The sequence below is a fragment of the Zootoca vivipara genome, chromosome 8, assembly GCF_963506605.1.
Source record: "Zootoca vivipara chromosome 8, rZooViv1.1, whole genome shotgun sequence".
Lineage (NCBI taxonomy): Eukaryota > Metazoa > Chordata > Lepidosauria > Squamata > Lacertidae > Zootoca > Zootoca vivipara.
Window position 1 is genome coordinate 6183483 of NC_083283.1, and position 21929 is coordinate 6205411.

A 21929-nucleotide genomic window follows, 5' to 3' on the forward strand; every position below is an offset into this window, starting at 1 on the left:
GGTCTCCTCAGAATGTAGAGGCTTGCTATTTTGATACTGAGGTATTTAAAGCCATTGCAGCACAGAGTTATTTCATGCAGTAAACCACTCACTACTATGTTTTCTCTCCCTTTCTAGAACAAAGCAATAGCTACACCAGTTCAAGGGGTTTGGGATATGAGGAACAAACAGTTTCACACTGGAATTGAAATCAAGGTCTGGGCAATTGCTTGCTTTGCTCCACAGCGCCAGTGCACTGAAGTCCACCTTAAGTAAGTTTGTTAGGGATCGAAGTTGTGCTCAGGTAGTGATTTTGAATGTGTTCTCATAGCTTCTGAAAGTATTAAGCATGTCATTAGTTTTCTAAACATAATGGCAGAACTATGCACTCCTTCAGAAATGTGAGAAATACAACTAATACAATTGAAGTACTGGGGAGCAGATATCTCTTACAAATAAATATTCCTTTACTTATTGGCAACTAAAAAAACGTCCAGTAGCACCTTAGAGACCAACTAAGTTTGTTCTGGGTATAAGCTTTCGTGTGAATGCACACTTCTTCAGATACGTATGAATCTGAAGAAGTGTGCATGCACACGAAAGCTTATACCCAGAACAAACTTAGTTAGTCTCTAACGTGCTGGACAATTTATTATTATTTTATTTATTTTTCGACTGTGTCAGACCAACACGGCTACCTACCTGAATCTAGAATTATTAGTAACTAGTGATTTTTTAATGTCTTGAATGTGAATAAGCACTATTTGTGTTATGCCTTATCTATACCAGGGGTTGGTATAGATGTTGTTTGCCTCCCATTGACCTCAGCCAGCATCGGCAGCGGTCAGGGATGCTGGGAGTTGCTCTGCAGATGTTGCTGGACTAGCACAAGTTCCCCACCCCAGATCTCTAGCATAATGAGTGAGCATAATTAATGAGAAATGTTGCATACTTTTAAGGCTAGACGGTTGCCTTTGGCTAGTGTGAAATGGGAACTACAAAAATGTAAAGACCGCACCTAGGCACCATAATTTGGAAAGGACTTCTACTGACTTCAGGGCTATTACTTCCAAGCATTTATGCATAGAATTGCAGCCTTAAAGTGTTTAGACATGGATTTGTCCCCTGCTTCTGAAACTGTAAGGTTCCATGTACTTTGGTAAATAAATACTAGTTTTATTTTTAAACCATTCCAAATTTACTACTGATAATAAACTGTCACGAGAGTTTCAATCCCTGGAACCTGAAGTGTGCGTTCATATTTGGGAATATAGACACTGCTTATTTCCTTGGAGTATATGTGCAGCTGCTTGCATGTAGGAGTGTAACTGTTTTGTGAGGGAAAGGAATTGGCATGAATTTGCTTGGCAGCAGTATATAGGCCTGAGTGTGGATGGAAATAGAAGAGTTCTATAATCAGAAATATGGAAATTGCAGACACTCAAGTGTCACTCAAGCCAACGAGGTTATATTGGTTTTAATGAGTGTAAAGTGCTGGTTCCATTCCTTTAAATGTGTGCCTTGATTCATTTTTATTCTTAGGTCTTTCACAGAACAACTGAGGAAGATATCAAGAGATGCAGGAATGCCCATCCAGGGTCAGCCCTGTTTCTGTAAATATGCCCAGGGAGCAGATAGCGTGGAACCAATGTTCCGACATCTAAAAAACACTTATGCCGGATTGCAGCTCGTAGTAGTCATTCTGCCAGGAAAAACTCCAGTTTATGGTCAGTATATAGGGGTTACATTTGACTTACCTATTTAAATTTATGCAGTGTGGGTACACTCTAACCCTTAGTAGTTTTTCTGAAAACCTTTAACTGTTGTTCTTCTCCCTTTTATTGCCTTGGCATTTCATAGTGTTCTATATGTTTCTGTACAGATTTCCTTTAATGCAGCAGCATACTGTTCTCAGAGGAATTGCCTGATCTAGCTCTCTGGTGTGCAGTGCGATATTGACTGTTTGGCTTTGCACTTTTTTCTGAAGCAGTATGATAAGCGTCAGGGGAAGAAAGCTTTGTGTTTATCTTGGCTGTGAGTCCTGGAAGAGCTGCTCCCTGTCTTTCAGGCCTTTTCACACCTGGCCAGGGAAGGTGGGGCCCTGGCTGACTCCAGCGTCATTCAATAACTGAGGCTGCTAAACAGACTCTGTAACTGAGGAATTGTTTAGGGGTTTTTGATGCGTTTTTGTTGCTTTTGTTTAGATCATCTTATGATTAAGTCATGTGGAAATAGTTCAATTTGGTTGGGTGCTTTTTGATGCGTTTGCTTGACAAATTTTTGTTATCTTTGTAAGTATGTAGTTTTTTCATGTTGTAAGCCTCCTTGAGCTGGAAAGGCAGCATACAAATAAGTGTGTGTGTGTGTGTGTGTGTGTGTGTGTGTGTGTGTTCTGTGTTCTGTGTTCTGTGTTCAGAAGGCCATTCTATAAACATGGTCAGAGACCTGCCTAATCATTATTTTGAAAGGTGAATAACAGCAATAGGCATACATGCTCATTAGTATACAATAATTCTTTGAAATGAAACCTTCAGCATTATTTTATTCACATCCCATTTCATAGACCGATATATGTTATTTTATATATGCCCCATTTCCACAGAAAGTTGATAACATGGTGCATTTTACGGTTATACACAAGGCTTGTTTGTTTACTATAAGTGTTTTCATACCATCCCAGGTTCGCTTGCAAAAAAAGAGAAAAATGCAGCAAAACTGGTGAAATAACAGACAAAGAGGCATCTGTAAAGTAATAAGATAGGGAAAATAAAGATGTCTTTACCTGGTGTTGAAATATAATGATCGTATGCTCTAGGTGAGCCTCTTTGGGGAGAGCATCCAGAATCGGAGCACCATCATTACTGAGAAGCGCCCCCCCCCCAAAAAAAAACTTGCATCAGACAGGGACATCTGTAGAAAACACTCTGGTCTTCCTGATTTTAATGTATGGTTCTTTTCATATCGAGAGGTAGTCTGATGATCTCCTGTATCAGAGTAATTTGATTGGATCTCTCTTTCACTTGGCAGCTGAGGTGAAGCGTGTTGGTGATACTGTGCTCGGCATGGCCACACAATGTGTGCAGATGAAAAATGTGCAGAGAACGACGCCACAGACACTTTCCAATCTGTGCTTAAAGATCAATGTCAAACTGGGAGGAGTAAATAACATTTTACTGCCTCAGGGAAGGTAAGGGGTTTCCTGTTTGTAAACAGTTGAGTCAAAGTAGACAGTTTATAAATGTGCACATCCATTGCATCCTAATTTTCTGAGAAATAGCTATATTCAGTGCAGCATAGGTTTTTTTTTGCCCTGTTGGACTGCTTTAAAAAATGTTTATTTCCATGGCTAGATTTTAATTAACATATTATAGTGAGACTAAAAACCTGGAATCTGATACACATAATGCTTGATTAGTTCTGTAGCTGGAAGAGAGAGCGAGAGTGAGAGAGAGCAAAATGAAAGTTGCCTTGTTCATTGAATCCTGATGGCCAGGATAAAACAAATGAAAAATAATACACAGTTTAGACTTGAAAGAAATTTGCATCTTGTTGCATTGTGCTTGAGGGATTGCTAAGAGTTGCATTACTGATAAACATGCTAGGGTTGGGTGCGTCTCAAGCTGAAATAGTGGGGGGTGGGGAGTAAAAAAATCAAAAAAATCAAGTGGGCATATATCTTTAGAGGCTGCAAAAACAAGTCCTGACTATATTAAGCACATGTATCTGGTAATGCCCCAAAGAGTGACTAAATGGGAAATGCCATTTTAAAGTTTGTGTATGGTTGTTTTCCACTAATTAAAACAAACATGCATTTGTGAACCAAAGTATAAGCCCCTTTCGTAAAGATAAGCAATCTTTTCTCCTTTGCCAAGTTTAAAATGGGGAGCAGCCATTGAATAACAGGTCAATCAATGTTGGGTGTGTGTAAAGGGTGTACATTGCATCCACATGTATTATTGGCATGAGTCTACAAATTTTGGTTGGCCTCAGTAGTTGCCCCACCCCAAATTGAGGAGAGGGCAGGTCTTGCCCCTGACATCATGCTGAATTCCAGAGGCACTTGGAAGCAGTACAGATTCTTGCCACTTTGGAGTGCCTTTAGAAGCTCGGCGCAAAGCCATTTCCCATTCTGCCTGTTTGGTAATGCCACAGTGGAACAAGAAAAGGTGGCCTTACCATCTGACTGTTAACTTATTATGTAGCTTTTCAGTATCATTATTTTTTTTCCATTATCTAGGCCTCCAGTATTTCAGCAACCTGTAATTTTCCTGGGTGCAGATGTCACTCATCCACCAGCTGGAGATGGGAAAAAACCATCCATTGCTGCTGTGAGTAAACGGTGTATTGGTCACATCAAACATATCTCCCCCCTCCCAATACATACAGTGTTTTTCAGTAGTTGCATTAGCAAGGGAGCAGTTCCTTTCTGCTCCTCGTGGACCAAAACATTGTGGTGCTATCTTCTCTGTCCGGTCGGGGGCAGGTTCTTTGAAGGTTTCATCCCGGAGTATGCATTTGTAGTGAGTGGCTGTAGACTCCGGGGCTGTTCCCTTCTGCTAGCTTAATCATATTTAGATGGGGTTTCTGTTTGCAAGCCAGGTAGTGATAAATGAAGAATAATGACAGCAGTAGTCAATGCTTGGTCTGCTCCTGGTTCATTGTTCCTTCACTGAAAGGGAGCCCAAGCAGGACTCACAAATGTGTCTTTTTTTCTTGCCCCATGCAAATGATTCAGGTGAAGATGCAAGGTGAGACAATAGTGCCTTGAGGTTCAATATCACATCCTTTTCTTGGTCACAGTGGGTTCCTTAAACCTGCATGTGAATTAGTGGCCGACCCTCGTAGCCGAGTTAAGGATGTGACAGACTCGTTGGGCTGGTACATGTACCTACTTCACGAAGACCGCTTAAATATCATATCACTCAGATAGGTTTCTCTGCATTCAATGCGTCATGGTGGTATTACAGTTGCCTAAGTCCCTGAATTTAGGTATTTTTTTTGAAAGGGAGAAAGAGAGGAGATCTGCTTTCTCCATACAACACAAATTTTATACACGACTATCCTGTCTTCCCTGTTGACACTGTTAAGCTTCTGGTTAGTTGCAGAGCCTCTGTTTCATCTGCATGTTGTTGTTTTTTGAAAGGGGGGAACCGTGCTGCTGGGAAAAAAACTGCCTCCCTCCTTGTAAGGAGAGGGTGACAACTGGTTGGAAGTTTACTTCAGTAAAATGCCACCTTTAGAACAATTAAAGATCTTGGAAGACTTGCTTGGAAAAGGGATATGATGTAACTCCTGTTTCTACCCCATATTCTTAGATGAACCAGATCATTAAAACAACTCTTGTGCTCTAACAGGTTGTAGGTAGTATGGATGCCCACCCTAATCGATACTGTGCCACTGTGAGAGTCCAGCAGCACCGCCAAGAGATCATCCAAGACTTGGCTGCCATGGTCAGGGAGCTGCTCATTCAGTTCTACAAATCAACCCGATTCAAACCAACTCGGATTATTTTCTACAGAGATGGTGTTTCTGAGGGGCAATTCCAACAGGTTATCTTCCACCTCCCCCCACATACTCTTTTGAGTTTTACATTTTGCTGTGTTCTTTGTATAGCATTGTTTTAGGAAGGTTTGCAAGGAAGGCTTTTATTGATGCATGGTTATTGCTTACATTTGTGTTTCCACCCTTCTTTGAAGGACTTTGGGGGTAGCTCCTTCCCCTCACAATTACTTTGTGAGGTAGATTAGGCTGAGCAAGTGTGGCAGGTCCAAGGTTGTTGTCCAACACTCCATCTAAAATGGTGGTATCATGTTGTGCTTTGAAGAAGGGAAGAAGTGGCAGATAGAAGAGCCCCCTCCCTTTATTCTGCAGAAGACAACACAAGTCTCTCACTGCTTGTTTCTTCTCCTCTCTGGCAAGAGCCAGGGACTCAAGGGAGAGGGCAGTGGGGTGGGGTGGGGCTTGGTGCAGACCACAGATAATGGCTGACCACTAAGCCAAGGAATCTTGATCATTGAGTGCCCCGGGACAAAATAGTAGAATCAGTCCTTAACAGAGCTATTTGATTACGTAAAACCCACAACTTGTGTTCATTCAGCTTTACGTGTGTGGCAATTTTTTAAAATAAGAAAAGAAGAAGGGGTTGAGAAGGTGTGGGGTTCCAGGAAAAATGACTTTGGCATTCCTACCCACCATTGAATCCAATGGGGTTTGCCTGTTTTGGCTTTAGGCACAATCCCCAGAATTTTACCCCTTCGTAAATGTGGGCCTACTGTATTCTTGTTGCAGCTATGATGGTATCTCTCTGGGGTTTGTATATGCATATAAAAGCTTTTTTAAAGCTGGGTTCTCAAAATTTGTTTGGGAGGGTAGCCCTAACGCTTGTGTAATGCTGCAATTGGACAGAAAGGGGCTGGGGGAATTTGCACATGAGAAGGGTGCAGGCAAGGCGCATGGCCCTTGCTCTCTATCCATAAACCTTTCATTTCAGTGAACCTTAGATTTAAAAGTCTATATGAGGCTGATTAACAGCACTGGAAAATGTGGTGTTTGACAAACGCAGCAGCATGCCTGGACCTATACGGGTTTTTATTATAATGTTGATCTTCCTCCAAGTTCTCAACAATCTCGTTTAATCTCATTAAGTGAAGAATGTAGGATAGGTCTTAAGATCACCTGTTCTGCCGCAGGGGAAATACCTGAAGCAAGCTCTGAAAATGTAAACAGTCAGATTTTAAAAAATGCATTTTCCTACTAGTGCCTATGTGTTTGTGGCATTTCAGAATGTTACATTTCCTGCACCCCATCTCTTTTTCCTGTAGGTCCTCCATCATGAATTGCTGGCTATCAGAGAAGCATGTATTAAGCTAGAAAAAGACTACCAGCCTGGAATTACATTCATTGTTGTGCAGAAAAGGCATCACACCAGACTATTCTGTACAGACAAAAATGAAAGGGTGGGTATCACATCACTGCACAAGCCTGCAGGGCTTCAACAGTGTTGAAATAAGTAGCCCAGCCCCATCCAGCAGAAACCTATTGTAAAACAGAAACTGTCATCAACCATTTATACTGTAGCATCTAAACAACCTTTTAATCAAATGCACATTTGCTTGCTCTTATATTGCAGCTTCATAGTACAGACGAGAAGAAACATGAGCTTAAGTCTCATTATTTTTGTTTGCACAGGTTGGGAAAAGTGGAAACATTCCAGCAGGTACAACAGTGGACACAAAAATCACCCACCCTTCAGAGTTTGACTTCTATCTGTGTAGTCATGCTGGTATTCAGGTATATTCTTAATGTGTCATCTCATTCTGTAGACCAACCGTGTTATGACTATTCTGTCTCATGTGTTTTTAGCTGTGTGTCTCCTAGATTTATTATTTATTCTTCCTTGTACCACATACCCTTAGTGTGGCAGCCCCTGTGCTCTGGAACTCCCTGCCTATTGATATTAGGCAGGTGCTTTCACTGTGTGCTGTTTTAGATGCCTGCTGAAAACCTCTGTTTTAGCAAGCCTGTCCAGACGCATTATTGAGTTACATTTGTTTTAAATGTTTTATTTTAAAACCGTTGTTTTATGTAGGTGTGTTTTTAATTGGTTTTTATATTTTAGTTATATTTCATATATAATCTAACGTTTGCACCACTTGGATTATTATTTTTTATTTTTAGTAAGTGGTTTATAAATTTTTAAAATAAATAAACAGTAAATCATACTAGAATAAATTTAAAATTATTCCTGGAAAAAATAGGGGTTCATGAAATGTTTAGAAAGTATACAAAGAAACATTGTTTTTAAAAAAATATTGAAGGGATTCCGTGTTACCATAGTAGCTGTTTTGTGATTGGTGCTTCCAGCACTGTCTCAAAATCAAAATTCCAAAATGTGCCCACTGGTCCAAAAAGCTTGGGGCAACCCCTGAACTAGCACTTCCGAATTGGTACACACTCCAAAAGTGGGATGAACCAAGTTATCTTCGCTTAAATCTTATTCTTACAGCCCAGCATGTGTCAAACCTCTTTTGAGCTTCCTCTGTCCTGGGCCCCTCTCTGTGTCCAACAACAAAACAATAATAGGTTTGTACTAAGATTGGCCTAGTTTCATTTAACACTAAGCCGTGGCTTGTTTTAACAAACCACGAGTTAACCTAGAAATGTCGCAAAAACAATCATGCGAACCATGGGTTGGTTCTTCACAGCCTGGTTTGTTTTCCAGCTGCTCTTGCCTTGTGCCTTTGTAACTTGGTGATGGTCTGGGATGAGGTGGCCAAATTCTGGTTATGAAAGTGTTCCAGGTTTGCACCTAACATGCCATAGCTAAAACAAACCAAGATTTGTTAGTCAACAACAAGACATGGCTTTTCAGATTGTGACTTGTTGTTGGCAATAAACAAATCATAGTTAACCTTCTGGGCAGGGTTTGAATGAAACCCATAGGTTCCTTCAAATGAAAGGAATTATTTCATATATATACAGTATATCTATCTATATATAGATATATTTTATATTTATTCATAGGATAGCTTACAGAAATTCAGTGTGGTGTGTTCAGTGCATTTAAGTCTTGGCTAGTGGTAGGAGAAAACCTCTGCTTCTTTGTGCTCTTTCAGGGGACAAGCAGGCCATCTCATTACCACGTTCTCTGGGATGACAATCGTTTCTCTTCAGATGAGCTTCAAATCCTTACCTACCAACTGTGTCATACATATGTACGCTGTACTCGTTCTGTTTCAATCCCTGCACCAGCATACTATGCACACCTGGTTGCCTTCAGAGCCAGGTATCATCTGGTGGATAAAGAACATGATAGGTGAGTAACTTGCTTGGGACTGATGGAAACGGGCAGAGTGCAAGTCTGTGTGTAGATTGCCTGGAGGCTGTATAATTTGCTTCTCCTTGCTCCATTGAAAGCATTTTCTAGCTCACTTTCGTGTGTTTAATAATAACAACAAATCACAATATTTATGTAGAGACATTCAAATTGTCATTCATCGTTATTAAAATGTATTCATTTATTGCTTTTCTACCCAAAGGCCCATAAAGCAGTGAACAACAGATTAAAATAAAAATTAGATAAACATAAAATAAATCCAGATAAAAATCCATCAATATAGGAAGATAATTGTATCTTCAAACAACCATGGCTAGGATAGTAGGATGGTATTGAGAATAGATAATCAAATGACAGTGTGATCATATACATATGGTAGCTTTCCAGAAGTAAGAACCAGTGAGTAACTGAAACTTTTTAAAGGGGTTATATTATTGTGTGTGTATCTGTCCTTATGTCTTTGGTTTCTGGGTCCTTTCACACTCAAACCTTGTTACGGTTTTGGAATGTCTCAGGTTTAGCAGTGTTCCTACAGCAGATGTACCAGACCAAGAACCATTTTGTTTTAGCATAGTGAACTGGAGTTGATTGGAGATTTTTGCTTCTCTAGCTGGAGTTGGCTGTAATTTTCCCTTGCTCAGGGAAAATTACAAGTACAACTACAAGTAAAACATACTGTATTGTGTGGGGTGGGGGAGAGCTAAAATATCGTGTTGGCACCTAACAAAAATAATATACCTTCTGTACTCAGTCACTTGGGAGCAAGGGTAGAGTAACACCTTACTGTTCTGGGAAACTAAAATAAAAAGGGTTTGTTCACATATCTCAGCACCATGTTGATGTTTGTCAGGATGTAGGAAAAGCTCACCTGTCCTGGTTTCCAGTTTGCAGTAGCCTACCTGCGTTCATACGATGCCCTGAATTCTTCCCTCACCACCCGCTAGGAGCTAAGGGACCTAGGTTTCCTGGCCATAGGAGTCACATCTCCAGAGTTTGGGTTAATAATGGGCCCTAAGTGTGCTAGATTTCTTGTGGAGTGTATGCTTTTTAATTTTTAAAAGATGCTCTGATACGGACTGAATTAACTGTTTAGAAACATCAGAATTGCCTTAAGTGGAAATTTTTTTCAAGGTAGATAAAGTGAGTAAGTTTTGTCTTTCCTCTCTCTCCCCCCTCCCCCCTATCTTCTAGTGCTGAAGGGAGTCATACGTCTGGTCAGAGCAATGGCAGAGATCATCAAGCACTTGCAAAAGCCGTTCAGGTTCATCAAGATACATTGCGCACCATGTACTTTGCTTGACATGTTGCAGTGCTTTAAGTAACTCAGTTCCAAGTTGGATTCACAGGAGACCAGCTGCACTTAGACCAACAGTTGCCCCAGCTACAGCGACAGCCAGCAATGAGTGATGCATCATAATTTTATTAGGTTTTAATTTTTAGTATTGTTTTTTCATTTGCGAGGAAGCCTTCCGTCCGGGATTTCAGACTTGATTGCAAATTGCAGACCTGTACAAAATTGCACAGCTATTAGAAGTTTGGATTTGCCAAAATCAGAAGCTGCTTGTCAGGAAGAAAGGAACAAAAAAGAAACAAATCAAAACCCACCTTTTGTAACTAAATCTAGAGCTGTGATCTCAGGGCTAAAAACAACACTTTTCATTTAGTTATGCCTTTCTACAGATATACTTGTTTGTAACTAATCTGAAAATACCCAATTAAGATCAGGCTTAATGGGTTGGTGAAAAACCTATTAATTTTGCTTTTATTCCTGAAAAGAAAATGAAGTGCTAATTCGGTGCCATTTAAATCCTCAGTCATTTTGGATGCATTCACAAATGGTTTAGTATTGAGATGCAAAAGGGGAGAATCCTGGTTTGCCCCTTGCTGTCTTCTAGATGAACAGTCTGTGGGGGTCTATGGGCAAAAAAAGTATTTTTTGAAGTTAGTTCTTGAATGTCTCTCATTGTGCTGTTTTAAGGTTTTGGTAGAATGAATAATGGAATTATTTCAGGAAGAAAAAGGAGTTTATTATACATTTTATTAGGTCCATTGAAAGATTAGCAAAGTGTGCCATTAAAAATGTATTTTTTTCCTTTAAAAATCCATTTTGATTACTAATCATGGAGTTTGTCCTATAGGACTGTGACACTTAATTTTCCAAAGCTTTTCTAAAGAATACGGGTCTGTGGTGATACAGTACAATCTTTTTCACTGTTATGTTTGAATTAATGTAAAAATTATATATGTTCACAGTATTAACATGATAGACTAGATGCTATTTATTTTTATTTACTAAGGAGTGATCAGCTCAACATATTTCTGTTAACATATCATAAATTCAGGAATGCTTTGGATTTGAGATGAGAAGTTTATCATGGGGACACTAGTGATTTGGGTTGGAATTCACCAACCGTAGCTTTTGCAAGTTTTTTATTCATTTCAACAGGCCTTGTGTGTGATGCTTCACCCACATCTCTTTGAAATGAACAGAGGATAGGCTGTAGCAATGCTTGGTGTATTTCAAAAGCAGGAATATGCAACTGACTTAACGAGGCAGGGCTGAGAGATTTACCTGGTGTATATATTGTTTTATTCAGCTTATATTTGGAAGGGCTTGCTGAGCTCATCCAGCTCAGTAGATCTAACACTCGGTAGTTTAGGCATGAAGGAACAGTTCTTGATTCATTCAAGCACAACAAATTGCTTTCCTGTTCGATCATCTGAGACAGAGAAGTGAAAGGAAAGAGATCTGGTGTGTACTTAGCCAGCGAAGTGTCAACTGTTTTGCGTAACATGAATAGAAAGAGGTGGGGGAGGTTTGCTGTTCTCTTTGGAGGAGCATTAATTCAAACAGAGACCTACTTAAAATAAAAGCTTCTGTACATTTGCACAAGATTCATATAGGTGACTAACGACAAACACCATTGCACTAATGATGGCAACAGGAACACTACTAAGATACTGTCGAAGAAAGCCCAGGAAATTTCCCTCCTAATCTGACCTTGCTGGAGTTTACAAAAAGGAAGAAAAGAGCTAAACACATCAAGTCATTTTTAAGTCATTTTTATGCTTGTAAAACCATCTTAAGATTCATTAGGATTTGTTTTCTCTCTCTCTTCTGAACAGCAGAACAGCTGCTTTGCAAGATTTGTTCCCATTTCTCTATTCAAGAAGTGGGGGAAATGGGATCATGCTGTGCTAAGATTGTTACGGCATTATAGAACTGATAGTTGATGCCTGGGCAACAGAGTGCTCAATATTTTTTTTTGTTGCCTATTAAATTTTAGGAATCTAATTTATGCTGTACACCAGTTAAAGTCTGCACCTAGTAAGCAGTGCCTCATAATGCCAAACAGATCTGCTGGAACAACAGACAGGCTTTTGAGGCATGAGTATGTCATGTTTTCTTTAGTGTGTGTGTGTGTGTGCGCGCGTGTGAAAATTCTGGACACTGCAGTTCCAGCAGCTTGATTGTTTTAAGAAAAACAGGACCCAGTCAGGGTCTCTGTCATTCTGCTGTGAATAGCAGATTGCAACATCTCCTTCTTGAATTTATAGCATCTTACCTTTTTCTTCATGGATTTGTTGCACTTTCCAGCTTGTGTTAGGGAAGCGATTGAAATGTGAAGAGATATTTGGGGTTCACCACTGTTCAGTTGGTGAACGAGCTGGTTCTAAAGGCTAATCTGCTTTTGAAGTTCTGTCCTAGGCTGGCACTTAAGGTGGCAGTAATTCATTATTTCCTTGTTTCTCTGTCATCTTGAAGCTACACCAGGCAGAAAGAGGTGGGCCAAGGTGATAGAATTTTCCTTGTCTTCCTATCCAGAACTGGGTGGTCAAGTCACTGCAAAGAGCTCTTTCCCACAGCTGCTGTTAACTAGCAACGAGCTAAAATAGTAGCGGCTATCTTCTAGGTGCTAGCTGGCAGTCACCTAGTTCTTTTCATTTGTTCCATTTCCATTATCTTCATTGAATCAGCACTCACAGACTGCAGACGCATGTCCACAATTGTTGCCTGGGCTTGTGTAGACCCTTCTCCAAAGAATTAATGTTGTCACTGGCATTTGCAGCAATTTCATGTGAGTATCTACCTGTGTAGAAGGAATATGGTCGTTTCCTGAAAGTTAGATATAATTGTGGCAGAAAGGATAAATGCATGTTGTTTTCTTTCTTTTAATCTTGTATACTGTATTTTTTTAAAGAAGTCTTTTTTTCCTTTCTCATTGTTAGATGCATGATGAACTAGTGTCTAGCAAGATTCAGCATCGGGGGGAGGGGTTGTAAAGCTTGTTTTTGAACAATTGACAATGCACTTTGAAAAGATAGGGCACTCTGATTATGCACAGGAACTGCTTTTTATAATATATGCATAAACCAAAACTCCAATTTGAAACAAAGAATACATCTTTCTACACAGCTGTTTACTACAATGACTCTTGAAAGCACAGCAATATCTCAGGTGATTAATTTCATACACTTCTATCCAAAATATTCTCCATGAGAACAAAAGAGAATAGTTTACAAAAAAACTGAGGGGAGTCCAGGGTTGTGTCATATACCTGGAAGTGCTTTTAAATTTTATCTACTTATTGTTGGAATCAATTTGTAATAAATCTGGTTCTGTTAGGAATTTGGCTTCTTTTTTCCCTTTTTTAAAATGTTGCTCCTTTTTCACATGCAGAGAAAACTGGGTCTGATTGACCTCCATAATTGTTTTTTTTTTTAAAAAATGGCATCAGCACTCATTTGTAGCCGAACAGATGTTGCAGAGTTGCATTGCCTGTAAATGCTGCAGTCCTTTCTCAAACTACCTGTAAGGATTAGACTCTGCTGGGTGTGTATCTGTGCTAGGGATGGGGAACATACAACCCTCTGGATGTTGTCGGAATACAGTTCCCATCAGACCAAGCTAGCTGGACAATGGTCGGGGAGGATGGCAGTTGTTCCCCTTCAGATGTTGTTGGACTGGAGGTCCTCCCTCACTTCTCTTATCTGTGCTGTTGCCTGTTTTATGCTTATAAATTTCCGTAACGTCTCAAAAAAGAACAAGGGGCTGACATCTCAGCCCTAGCAAAACCAGTTGCTTTGCTGTCAATTTCATGCTGCCAAGTAAGGAACCTCCTATTGTAGGAAGCTTTGTTTTGTTTGCTTTATAATTTTAGCAGTATTGAGATGTAAAAAGGAAGAAAGCAGCAACCAATGGAATTGCTTCTGTTTCAGAGCGCAAACCAATGAACCAGTAATGATTACTGAAGCCATTTTATTTGAAAAAGCAAAACACACTATAATAGGTCTCTTGTGCCTTTAAAAAATATGCATTGTTGATGCAGAGAACATGGATGAGTTCTGGAGCATATTAGGATTGGCATTGTTGCCCCTTGCTTGCTCAAAGGTTGTTGGCCGGAGATAATGACAAGGGGAGTGAGAGACAGAGCCAGCCATGGCCAGATCTCCTCCCCACACCACATTTTGGAGTAGTTACTGACGTTAGATTATGTTTTGGGCCTAGCCAAGTTCTTTGCCTCTCCTCCTCAGCTTTGGGTCTTGAGCACAGGCACAATCAAGCCCCTGCCTAGTTTTCATTACTGTTCTGATGCTGACTTGATTGGGATATGCAACACATTTGAAGCTGTGTTGTTGAATTTTATTATAACAATGGCTAGAGCACTGGAATAATTCACATCTAGAAACTTGCCAAGGGGTGTGTGTGTGTTGCTAGTCTTGACTTGTAAGGACATACTGTGTGGCTGCATGTGGCGACTTCAAGTTGAGCTGTGATGGGTTTGTTCAGGGGAGGTGGGAATTCTCACAACGCCCTCCCTCCTGTTCCTCCTCAGCTTTGCACATGCTGGAGATTACCTGTGTTACTCCTGCCTGTACCCAATATTCAGATAACATGTAGCAGTCAGGTAGGTAAAAAAGATTGCATAAGTTAGGAGGAGCCAGCGTAGTTAGTGCCTTCTGCGTGTTGTTGGACTCCAGCTCCCAGCCAGTATAACCAGGAGTCTGAGATGATGGGAGCTCAACAACATCTGAAGCATCATGTCGACTGTTGTGACTTAGGCTATGGCAGCATCTTAATAGCTCCAAGTTCTTGGAGATAGTTCTATGAGTCTTCACTCTTCCTGATCTAGGTTGTTGGATATGGGATTGGCTTAAACATTAATATGGGCTCCTGGGTTGCCTACCAACCTGACACACACACACACACACATATATATTTGTCTAAGGCCACCACCCCCAGAGCCAAAAAACAGTTATCGGGAACAGGTGGGATTGGAAGTATCCAGTTATATGCAAGCACCACAATAGGAGCGCCAAGCCTTATCTCTTGAAGTCAGTGTAGTCTCTCCCCACCCCCTTGAGAAACGAACTAGATCTTATGTGCTTAGAGCAATGCTTCACAGTCTCATGTCCCATCTTCAGTTCTGGGGGATAGTTAGAAGCTGCCTTATTACCAGACCAGACGGATCAATAGTCCATCTTGCTCATTATCACCGAGTCTGGAACAGCTCTTCAGGGTCTCAGGTCTTTCACATCACCTGTGACCACTGACACTTTGGGATGAGATTTTGGTCCTTTTTTAGGGGTTGTAGGTAGAAATCTTGCCACATGTGATATAACCCAGAGAACAACTCCTGTGACGTTACTTAAGCCATAAGGTCTTTCTGCCTAAGGAAAAGAATGTAAACGTCACTGTTAGGTAGCAGTTGTAGATTAAAGTTTTCTGTTCTAATTACAATTCGTTTCTCCAAAAGCAGTTATTTTTGTTTGGGAGCTTTGTTCATTTTGAAATGGCACTGGCTAAGATACATGCAGTATGAGACCATGCATTACAGGTATATCTTTCTTTTGCATTTGTAGTCACTGACAATTTGCTTCTAAAGGCATACAGGCCATCATTTCTAGGAAAAACTCAAGCAGGATGTAATTGCACTGATTATTATTTTGTTGGATTTTTTTTTACTGTAATGGGTTTTCTGTTTTCATCTGCTGTAGCTATTGGAACAATACTGTACATAGCGTTAGGATGAGACAAGGGAGAAATTGTCACATTCATTGTTGTATTTCTAGAGCGAGTGTCGTCTGATTTTACAGTATTAAGGGAGGAACATAAAGGCTCATATTTAGTTTCTGCATTTTATCCATTTGTATGTAGCCAACAAATCCTTGAAGGACAGTTTGCTAAATTTGCTTTATATATTTTAGTGAAGTTTTGTCTGCTTTCACTCCATAGCTTCATTTTTTTGTCCCTTTCCAAAATGCACTTTGCTTGCAAAATATGTACACACACCCCCTGGATTTTATGCACTGCTATAATCAGTTATACATAGCTCTCTGCCCTGCAGTTTTATCACTGCCCTTTTGACCAGTCGGCCATGCTGTCTGGTTACAAGGAATGCAGATTGGGAGATTGTGCCAAGAAAACAACTGGTGGAGAACCTCAGCATCTGATTCATTTGGCTGTTCTAACGTGGCTTTGGGCTCAGCCAAACTGTTGCAGTGGCTATGTGAAACCATTGGACAGAGGGCAAAACATGGGCTTGGGCTTCATTCTGTGCCGTAGGGCTGCTTACCCGATGTAGCTTTTCTCACTCAACCTTGTATGAATTCTCCATACTAATTAAGCGGGCAGCCCAAATGGATAGCTGTGAATTGGATAGCTTGTGATTTGTGATCTTTCTGTAGCCTTTGGGCTGCAAATGTACCTGTTAGTAATTGGCTCTGACTTCTGCTGAGCTACCCTTTGGCACACTTAAAGCAGACAGAGAAGCCCCTGCCCCTGCCCCTGCCCTGTTTGTGAAGTTATTTCAGCCCTCCCACCCCATGTTAAGCCTGTTCATTTGGCGTGCTGTGTACCTGACTCCACCCTACTTAAATGACTCTCCTTTTCATGATGATCCCTGAAGTATTGTCATAGAATAAAAATGGCATGGCCAGATTGCAGCAGAGGACTCTTCAACTAGTAAGCTGGTACAGTTTAAAGACTACCTCCTTCGTACTTTGAAAGAGATTAGAATGTCCCGTCCACCCTTTTTTGAGATGTGATTTAACATTACTGAGAGTAGCCAAAATTCACTAAAGGACCTGAGTCACTATGAACGTATTGGCTTCTAATCTGAGAAGCCAAGTGCCATACGGGGGTCTTATAGCATCCTTTATCAGAACAAGCGGGTCTGGATAAAACCCACAGGATGCTGTCTACTTTACAAAGAGCAAAGAAAGTTGTTTTTAACGAATTTGACATGGCTTGAAGGACTGCAGTGATATCATGGACGGGTCCACTTTTACCCTGTATTTGCACCCCGCCCCCAACTGTTGTTTTCAATAAGAAATGTTTGAATGCCTTAGGTGTAGGAGCATGTGAGTGCATGGGAAGTTTGGCCAGGATCTAAAAAGCTATCCTTAGGGACTTGGATATGTACTTCTCCCTTTAAATGGCAGGCCCTTATTCCATATCACAGGCTAATGTTAAGAGGTTTGCTTCTTTTGCATATGAGGGCTTGCCATTTGAAAACACAAGTCCCAAGTTCTCTTGTGCATACTAGCTATGAGTCCAGATGTGCACACATATGTAAAATAATATATAAGATCTCTTGTTTTAACAGAGGGTGACATGAAGGTGCTTTAAACTTATTTTGAACCTAGGATGACATTATGTGTTGAATATTTTTGAGATTCTATTTAGGTATTTTTTCTTCGAACTTCAAGATGCTATTTTCCCCTACACAAGTCACTAACTTATATAAACTCTAAATGTGCAAATATATATATATATATATGTATTCTTGAATGTTTTATATTATGAGTGTGTTCTGTTTCACGGTATGAGAAGTTGGTCACACCCAAGATCTTGAAGTGAATGCAAATAAGGTGCTTTTATCTCAAACTAAACTGTAGAAAGCTGTCTTGTAATCATAATATTATTCTGATGAGCGAATTCATTGTGCTCATTTATACATACACATATTGTTATCAAGATTGTCACTGGATATGTCATAGGGCTGTTATCCATAAATGACTTACTTTGACTATTGATAGTTAATGCAAGTCATCATAAGGTTCATCGTTCAGGAGAGTAACAGTGCTTGTACTATTCAATATTCATGAAATTTACTTTCTGGGATGAGTCATGTTCACCAGTAGTTTGCAAATAGATCTGTTCATAATTTTTTTCCATCCTTTGAAGCCTGAGATCCATAGAGCTATGTAAATCCCTCAGGGATTGTCTTTGAGCAACAGACCCTGCTGTCCCGTATCGCAGTTTGTGCTTGAATGTTCCCTGGAGTTTCAAAAGTGGGTTGTCATGTGGCAAAAGGAAGATGGCAGTTCAAATAGCACAATCTCAGAGCCTACTTGGGGTGTGGCACTAGATGTGGAATGTAGGGAGCTACCTTAAACTGGTCAGACCATTGGTCTACTTAGTTCAGTATTGTCTGTCTGTAGGCTGATTATCAGCAGCTCTCTGCAGGGTTTTCTAGCAGGAGTCCACCAATTCTATGAACCAGGCATTTTTTTTGCATGCACAATGTGTGGTCAGCCACTGAGATGTATCCCTTCTCTTAAAGAGGTATTTTGGATTGTAGCCTACACCAGTGGGTTTTTTTTGATACGATTACGGTACTCACAATTCCAAATTTATTTGGTGTGGTGACCCATAAATTTATTGCCACAAGCATCATTGATATGCCAACGAAACGAAAAGTTGCAGAAGGCATTCATCATACCAGTTAAAGGTTACTAACAACATTTATTTTGGGCTTACGTATGAAGCCTGTGACCCATTTGCACAGGCTCTGCGACTCTAGTGGTTCATGACCCATAGGTTGGGAAACACTGGCTTGCACAGTGAAGCCTATTTCTTTCTCTGCCCCTTCTCCACCCCCATCTGAAGGTGGTGGAGTTCCTGAAGGCATCTGAGCCATCAGGAAACAGGATACTGGTGTCAATGGACCTTTAGGCTCTTACGCATGTTGCCAAACCATGGTTTTAAGGGAACCAGCATGGCATCTGTACTGACCCTGAATTACAAGAGAGGGCTTGACCTTAGGGAAGAAGGGTGCTACTGCTAAATTGCCAGAGACTGATGTTATTTGCCCCTTTATTTTCAACCACTTAAGGCTGAGAGAAGTGTTCATAAGGCTTTATGACGCTGAGGGCTAGAGACTTCTAACAAGGGTTATGATTTAAGTTACTGAAAAACCGCTAAATTCTGCTGAAGCAACCAAATTGTCAAACGGGAACTATCCTACTTTAAATACTACTTTACAATGCAAAACAAAAAACAAAAACCCTGCCTTTCCCGTCATCTGTTCAAAATCTGGCAGAACCCCATAAAGAGCACAAGGGTGTAGTAACTTTTATCCCACATTAAGGATATCCTTAAAAGAGTGAGCTTGTTGCTTGAGATATGTGACACTTTGATACTCAGTCTGGAGGAGAAGAACAATTTTGCTGCTGCCTCTAGATTGAGCCTAGATATGAGAGATCTCCAAATTCACGACAGCCTTTTCTCAAGAAGATTACAACCAGGGAAGAAATACTTCTTGGGGAAAGAATTTGGGCCTGTTGCTCTCCTTTAAAAAAACAAACAAACCCTACCTCTGATTATGATGAGATGACAGCATTGCGGGCACCTTTTCAGTTCTTTCTAAGAGGCAAAAGGATATGGGGAGACAGACTGCATAGTAACGTTGGTTTCCTTACCTCCCATTTTCTACCGAGTCCATTGCACAAACTGTTGGTAACGCCATGCTTTCCTCAGGATGTGTGCTGACTCTGAAGCTTTTTCTTCATTTTCCCCTGGGTGCTGCAAAAGCCACGGCGTCCTTGCTTCATACAAGTTTTTCTTAAGGTGTACTGTACATCTTGAACACCCACTTATCATAGGGTTGGAGTTGGGGTGGGCTGTGCTCCTTTGCCGAGTGTGCCCCCGCATGGTCAACCGAGACTTGCCACTTGGTTTCTAGCAAGTGATTATTATTACTCTGTAATAGTAAAATAGACTGTGAGGATTTTGCGCCATGAAGTTGGAGGTAGGAAGTTAGGATGGTCAGGGTTTATGGTGTAATCTGATTTTAAAAGCTTTGGCACACTTCAGATTTAACTGACATCTCCTGGGATTAATTTTAACCTGTACTGTAGTTTAGTTGAAGCAGTTGTAGTATTTTCTTATTTACTAATGTTTCTTGGATCCAGACTTAAGTTACTTCACTGAAATCAATGGGACTTAACCCAGTATTAACCTGAGATCCAGTGTGGTGTCGTTGTTAAGTGTCGGACTAGGACCTGGGAGACCAGGGTTCAAATCCCCACTTGGCCATGATGCTAACTGGGTGACCTTGGGCCAGTCAGGGTCTTCTCTCAGCCTAACCTACCTCACAGGGTTGCTGTGGGGATTAAATGTGGTGAACCAAGCACACCTCCTTGGACAAAAAAACGGGACATAAATGCAGTAATGAATAGTAATAAAAACTTGGCGGTGGCACCCAAGTTCAGCTAACTTGGGTCTGGATCCTACCCACAGAGAATAATTGCCTAGGAACATCATTATCGTACATATTTCATTTGCCAAGAAGGAAGAAACAAAATACATTATTGAAAAAAACTGATTAGCTAATGAGAGAGATTAGTGAAGGGCCTTATTTCAAAATGGTACTAAATAGAAATAGTTTACATCCTTTTGCTGCCTCTCTGTTGCAATGTTCCTGGCTTCCAGGATATAAAGGATATACAGAAATATAAAATTAGCACTTGAGGAAAACTTAAAAATTTATTTCTACCCATTAGTAATGCTGTAGAGTTTCCATTTCATTATATATATATATATTATAGAGAGTATACGTCACTCTATACATTCATCTATTAAAAACTCAATGTAGGAGAATTAGCATTTAATGCAGTGTATGTACCTTAAGCAGTTTTAGTTACATGCTTGCTTGATGCGATGTGGTTTCTTTAACTTAAGCCTTAACAAATGTATCAAATTTGTCCAAAATCAGAATATGCAAAAACATTAATTTAGTAAGACTTAACTCTTTCCCATGAAGGCACAAGAGATTTTTTTAAAAAAGTTGTTCTTATCCTTAAAACCAGTCTGTGTTTTTAAGTTGGCAATGGCGGCACCTGCCCTGTAGTCTTGCCATTCTATCCCAATTTTTACAGTATTTTACACCTCCTAGACTGGGCTCCAGCCACACTGTTAATCCGGACATTGTGATGTGTGGAGAAAATATTAAGCAATTGGAATAAATTCATTTTTTTAAAAAAAGGGCTAAGGGGATTAATGTTGCTTTATTCCCCCGAGTGATATGTAGTTGTATCGAAAGAAGAGTCTTGACAATTTTTTTAAATGTACATATGTTGAAAACATAGTGATGCTTTTTTGCATCACATAACTGACACTGACTCCTTTTTGCCTCCAAGATTAATCGCAGACGGGGGTAGTGGGGACCCAGCACTCTTTCCAGTTTGGATCTACCTCAGACTAAGCAGTTGGGTGCTAATTTATTCAAATTATAAATGAGATTGTCCAAAGTGACCAAACAGTATGTGATTACTTGTCCTCTGAAGACAAGGGTGTTGGGGGGAGGGGGTTGTGTTACAAAAATGCATTTGATTTTTCTCTCTCTTCATCTTTGTGCCTTTTGTGTTGAGTCCCAATGCATAGCAAAATCGTCACGCTCCTATACAAACTATAAACCCTTTTTAACAGCAAAACTGAAAACTGTCAGGTTTCTGAAAAATTATGAAAGTGTATTTTTGTGTGTAATAAAACTATATAAATATACAGCGTAATGGAATGCTTGTAATGTGGAAAGAGTTCTTTTTTTAAGAAAAAAAAGCATAATTGAAAAACAAACAGACAGAAACAAAAAATTGATACTCGGATCCCAAACTATTCTATGCATACATTTGCATGGTTGTGAACCATGCATGCTCTGTGGAGCTTCTCAGTGTTTGCCCGAAAGGAAGTAGTGTGGCCGTTTAATCTTGGGATGAGCGTGCTCCAATGTGCTAGCCAATATATGTGGGCTGCCCCATTTGTTTCACCGAAGGGAGCAAATCTGCACACAACACACATATATATACTTCCTTCATTTAATTAGTGAAA

General features: G+C 40.2%; 1 protein-coding gene across 3 annotated transcripts in view; it reads left to right on the forward strand.

Moving 5' to 3' along the window:
* The window catches only part of AGO2 (argonaute RISC catalytic component 2), a 32786-nt gene extending 19250 nt beyond the window's left edge, over window positions 1-13536 (forward strand). For all 3 annotated transcript variants that reach the window (XM_035125349.2, XM_035125350.2, XM_035125351.2), the window contains exons 11-19: window positions 118-251; window positions 1522-1706; window positions 3007-3166; window positions 4217-4307; window positions 5334-5528; window positions 6801-6935; window positions 7168-7269; window positions 8595-8794; window positions 10007-13536. In XM_035125349.2, the coding sequence (XP_034981240.1) occupies window positions 118-251; window positions 1522-1706; window positions 3007-3166; window positions 4217-4307; window positions 5334-5528; window positions 6801-6935; window positions 7168-7269; window positions 8595-8794; window positions 10007-10115 (1311 nt within the window). In that variant the 3' untranslated portion in view covers window positions 10116-13536. The remainder of the gene's footprint in view (window positions 1-117; window positions 252-1521; window positions 1707-3006; window positions 3167-4216; window positions 4308-5333; window positions 5529-6800; window positions 6936-7167; window positions 7270-8594; window positions 8795-10006) is intronic.
* The last annotated feature ends 8393 nt before the right edge of the window (window positions 13537-21929 follow it).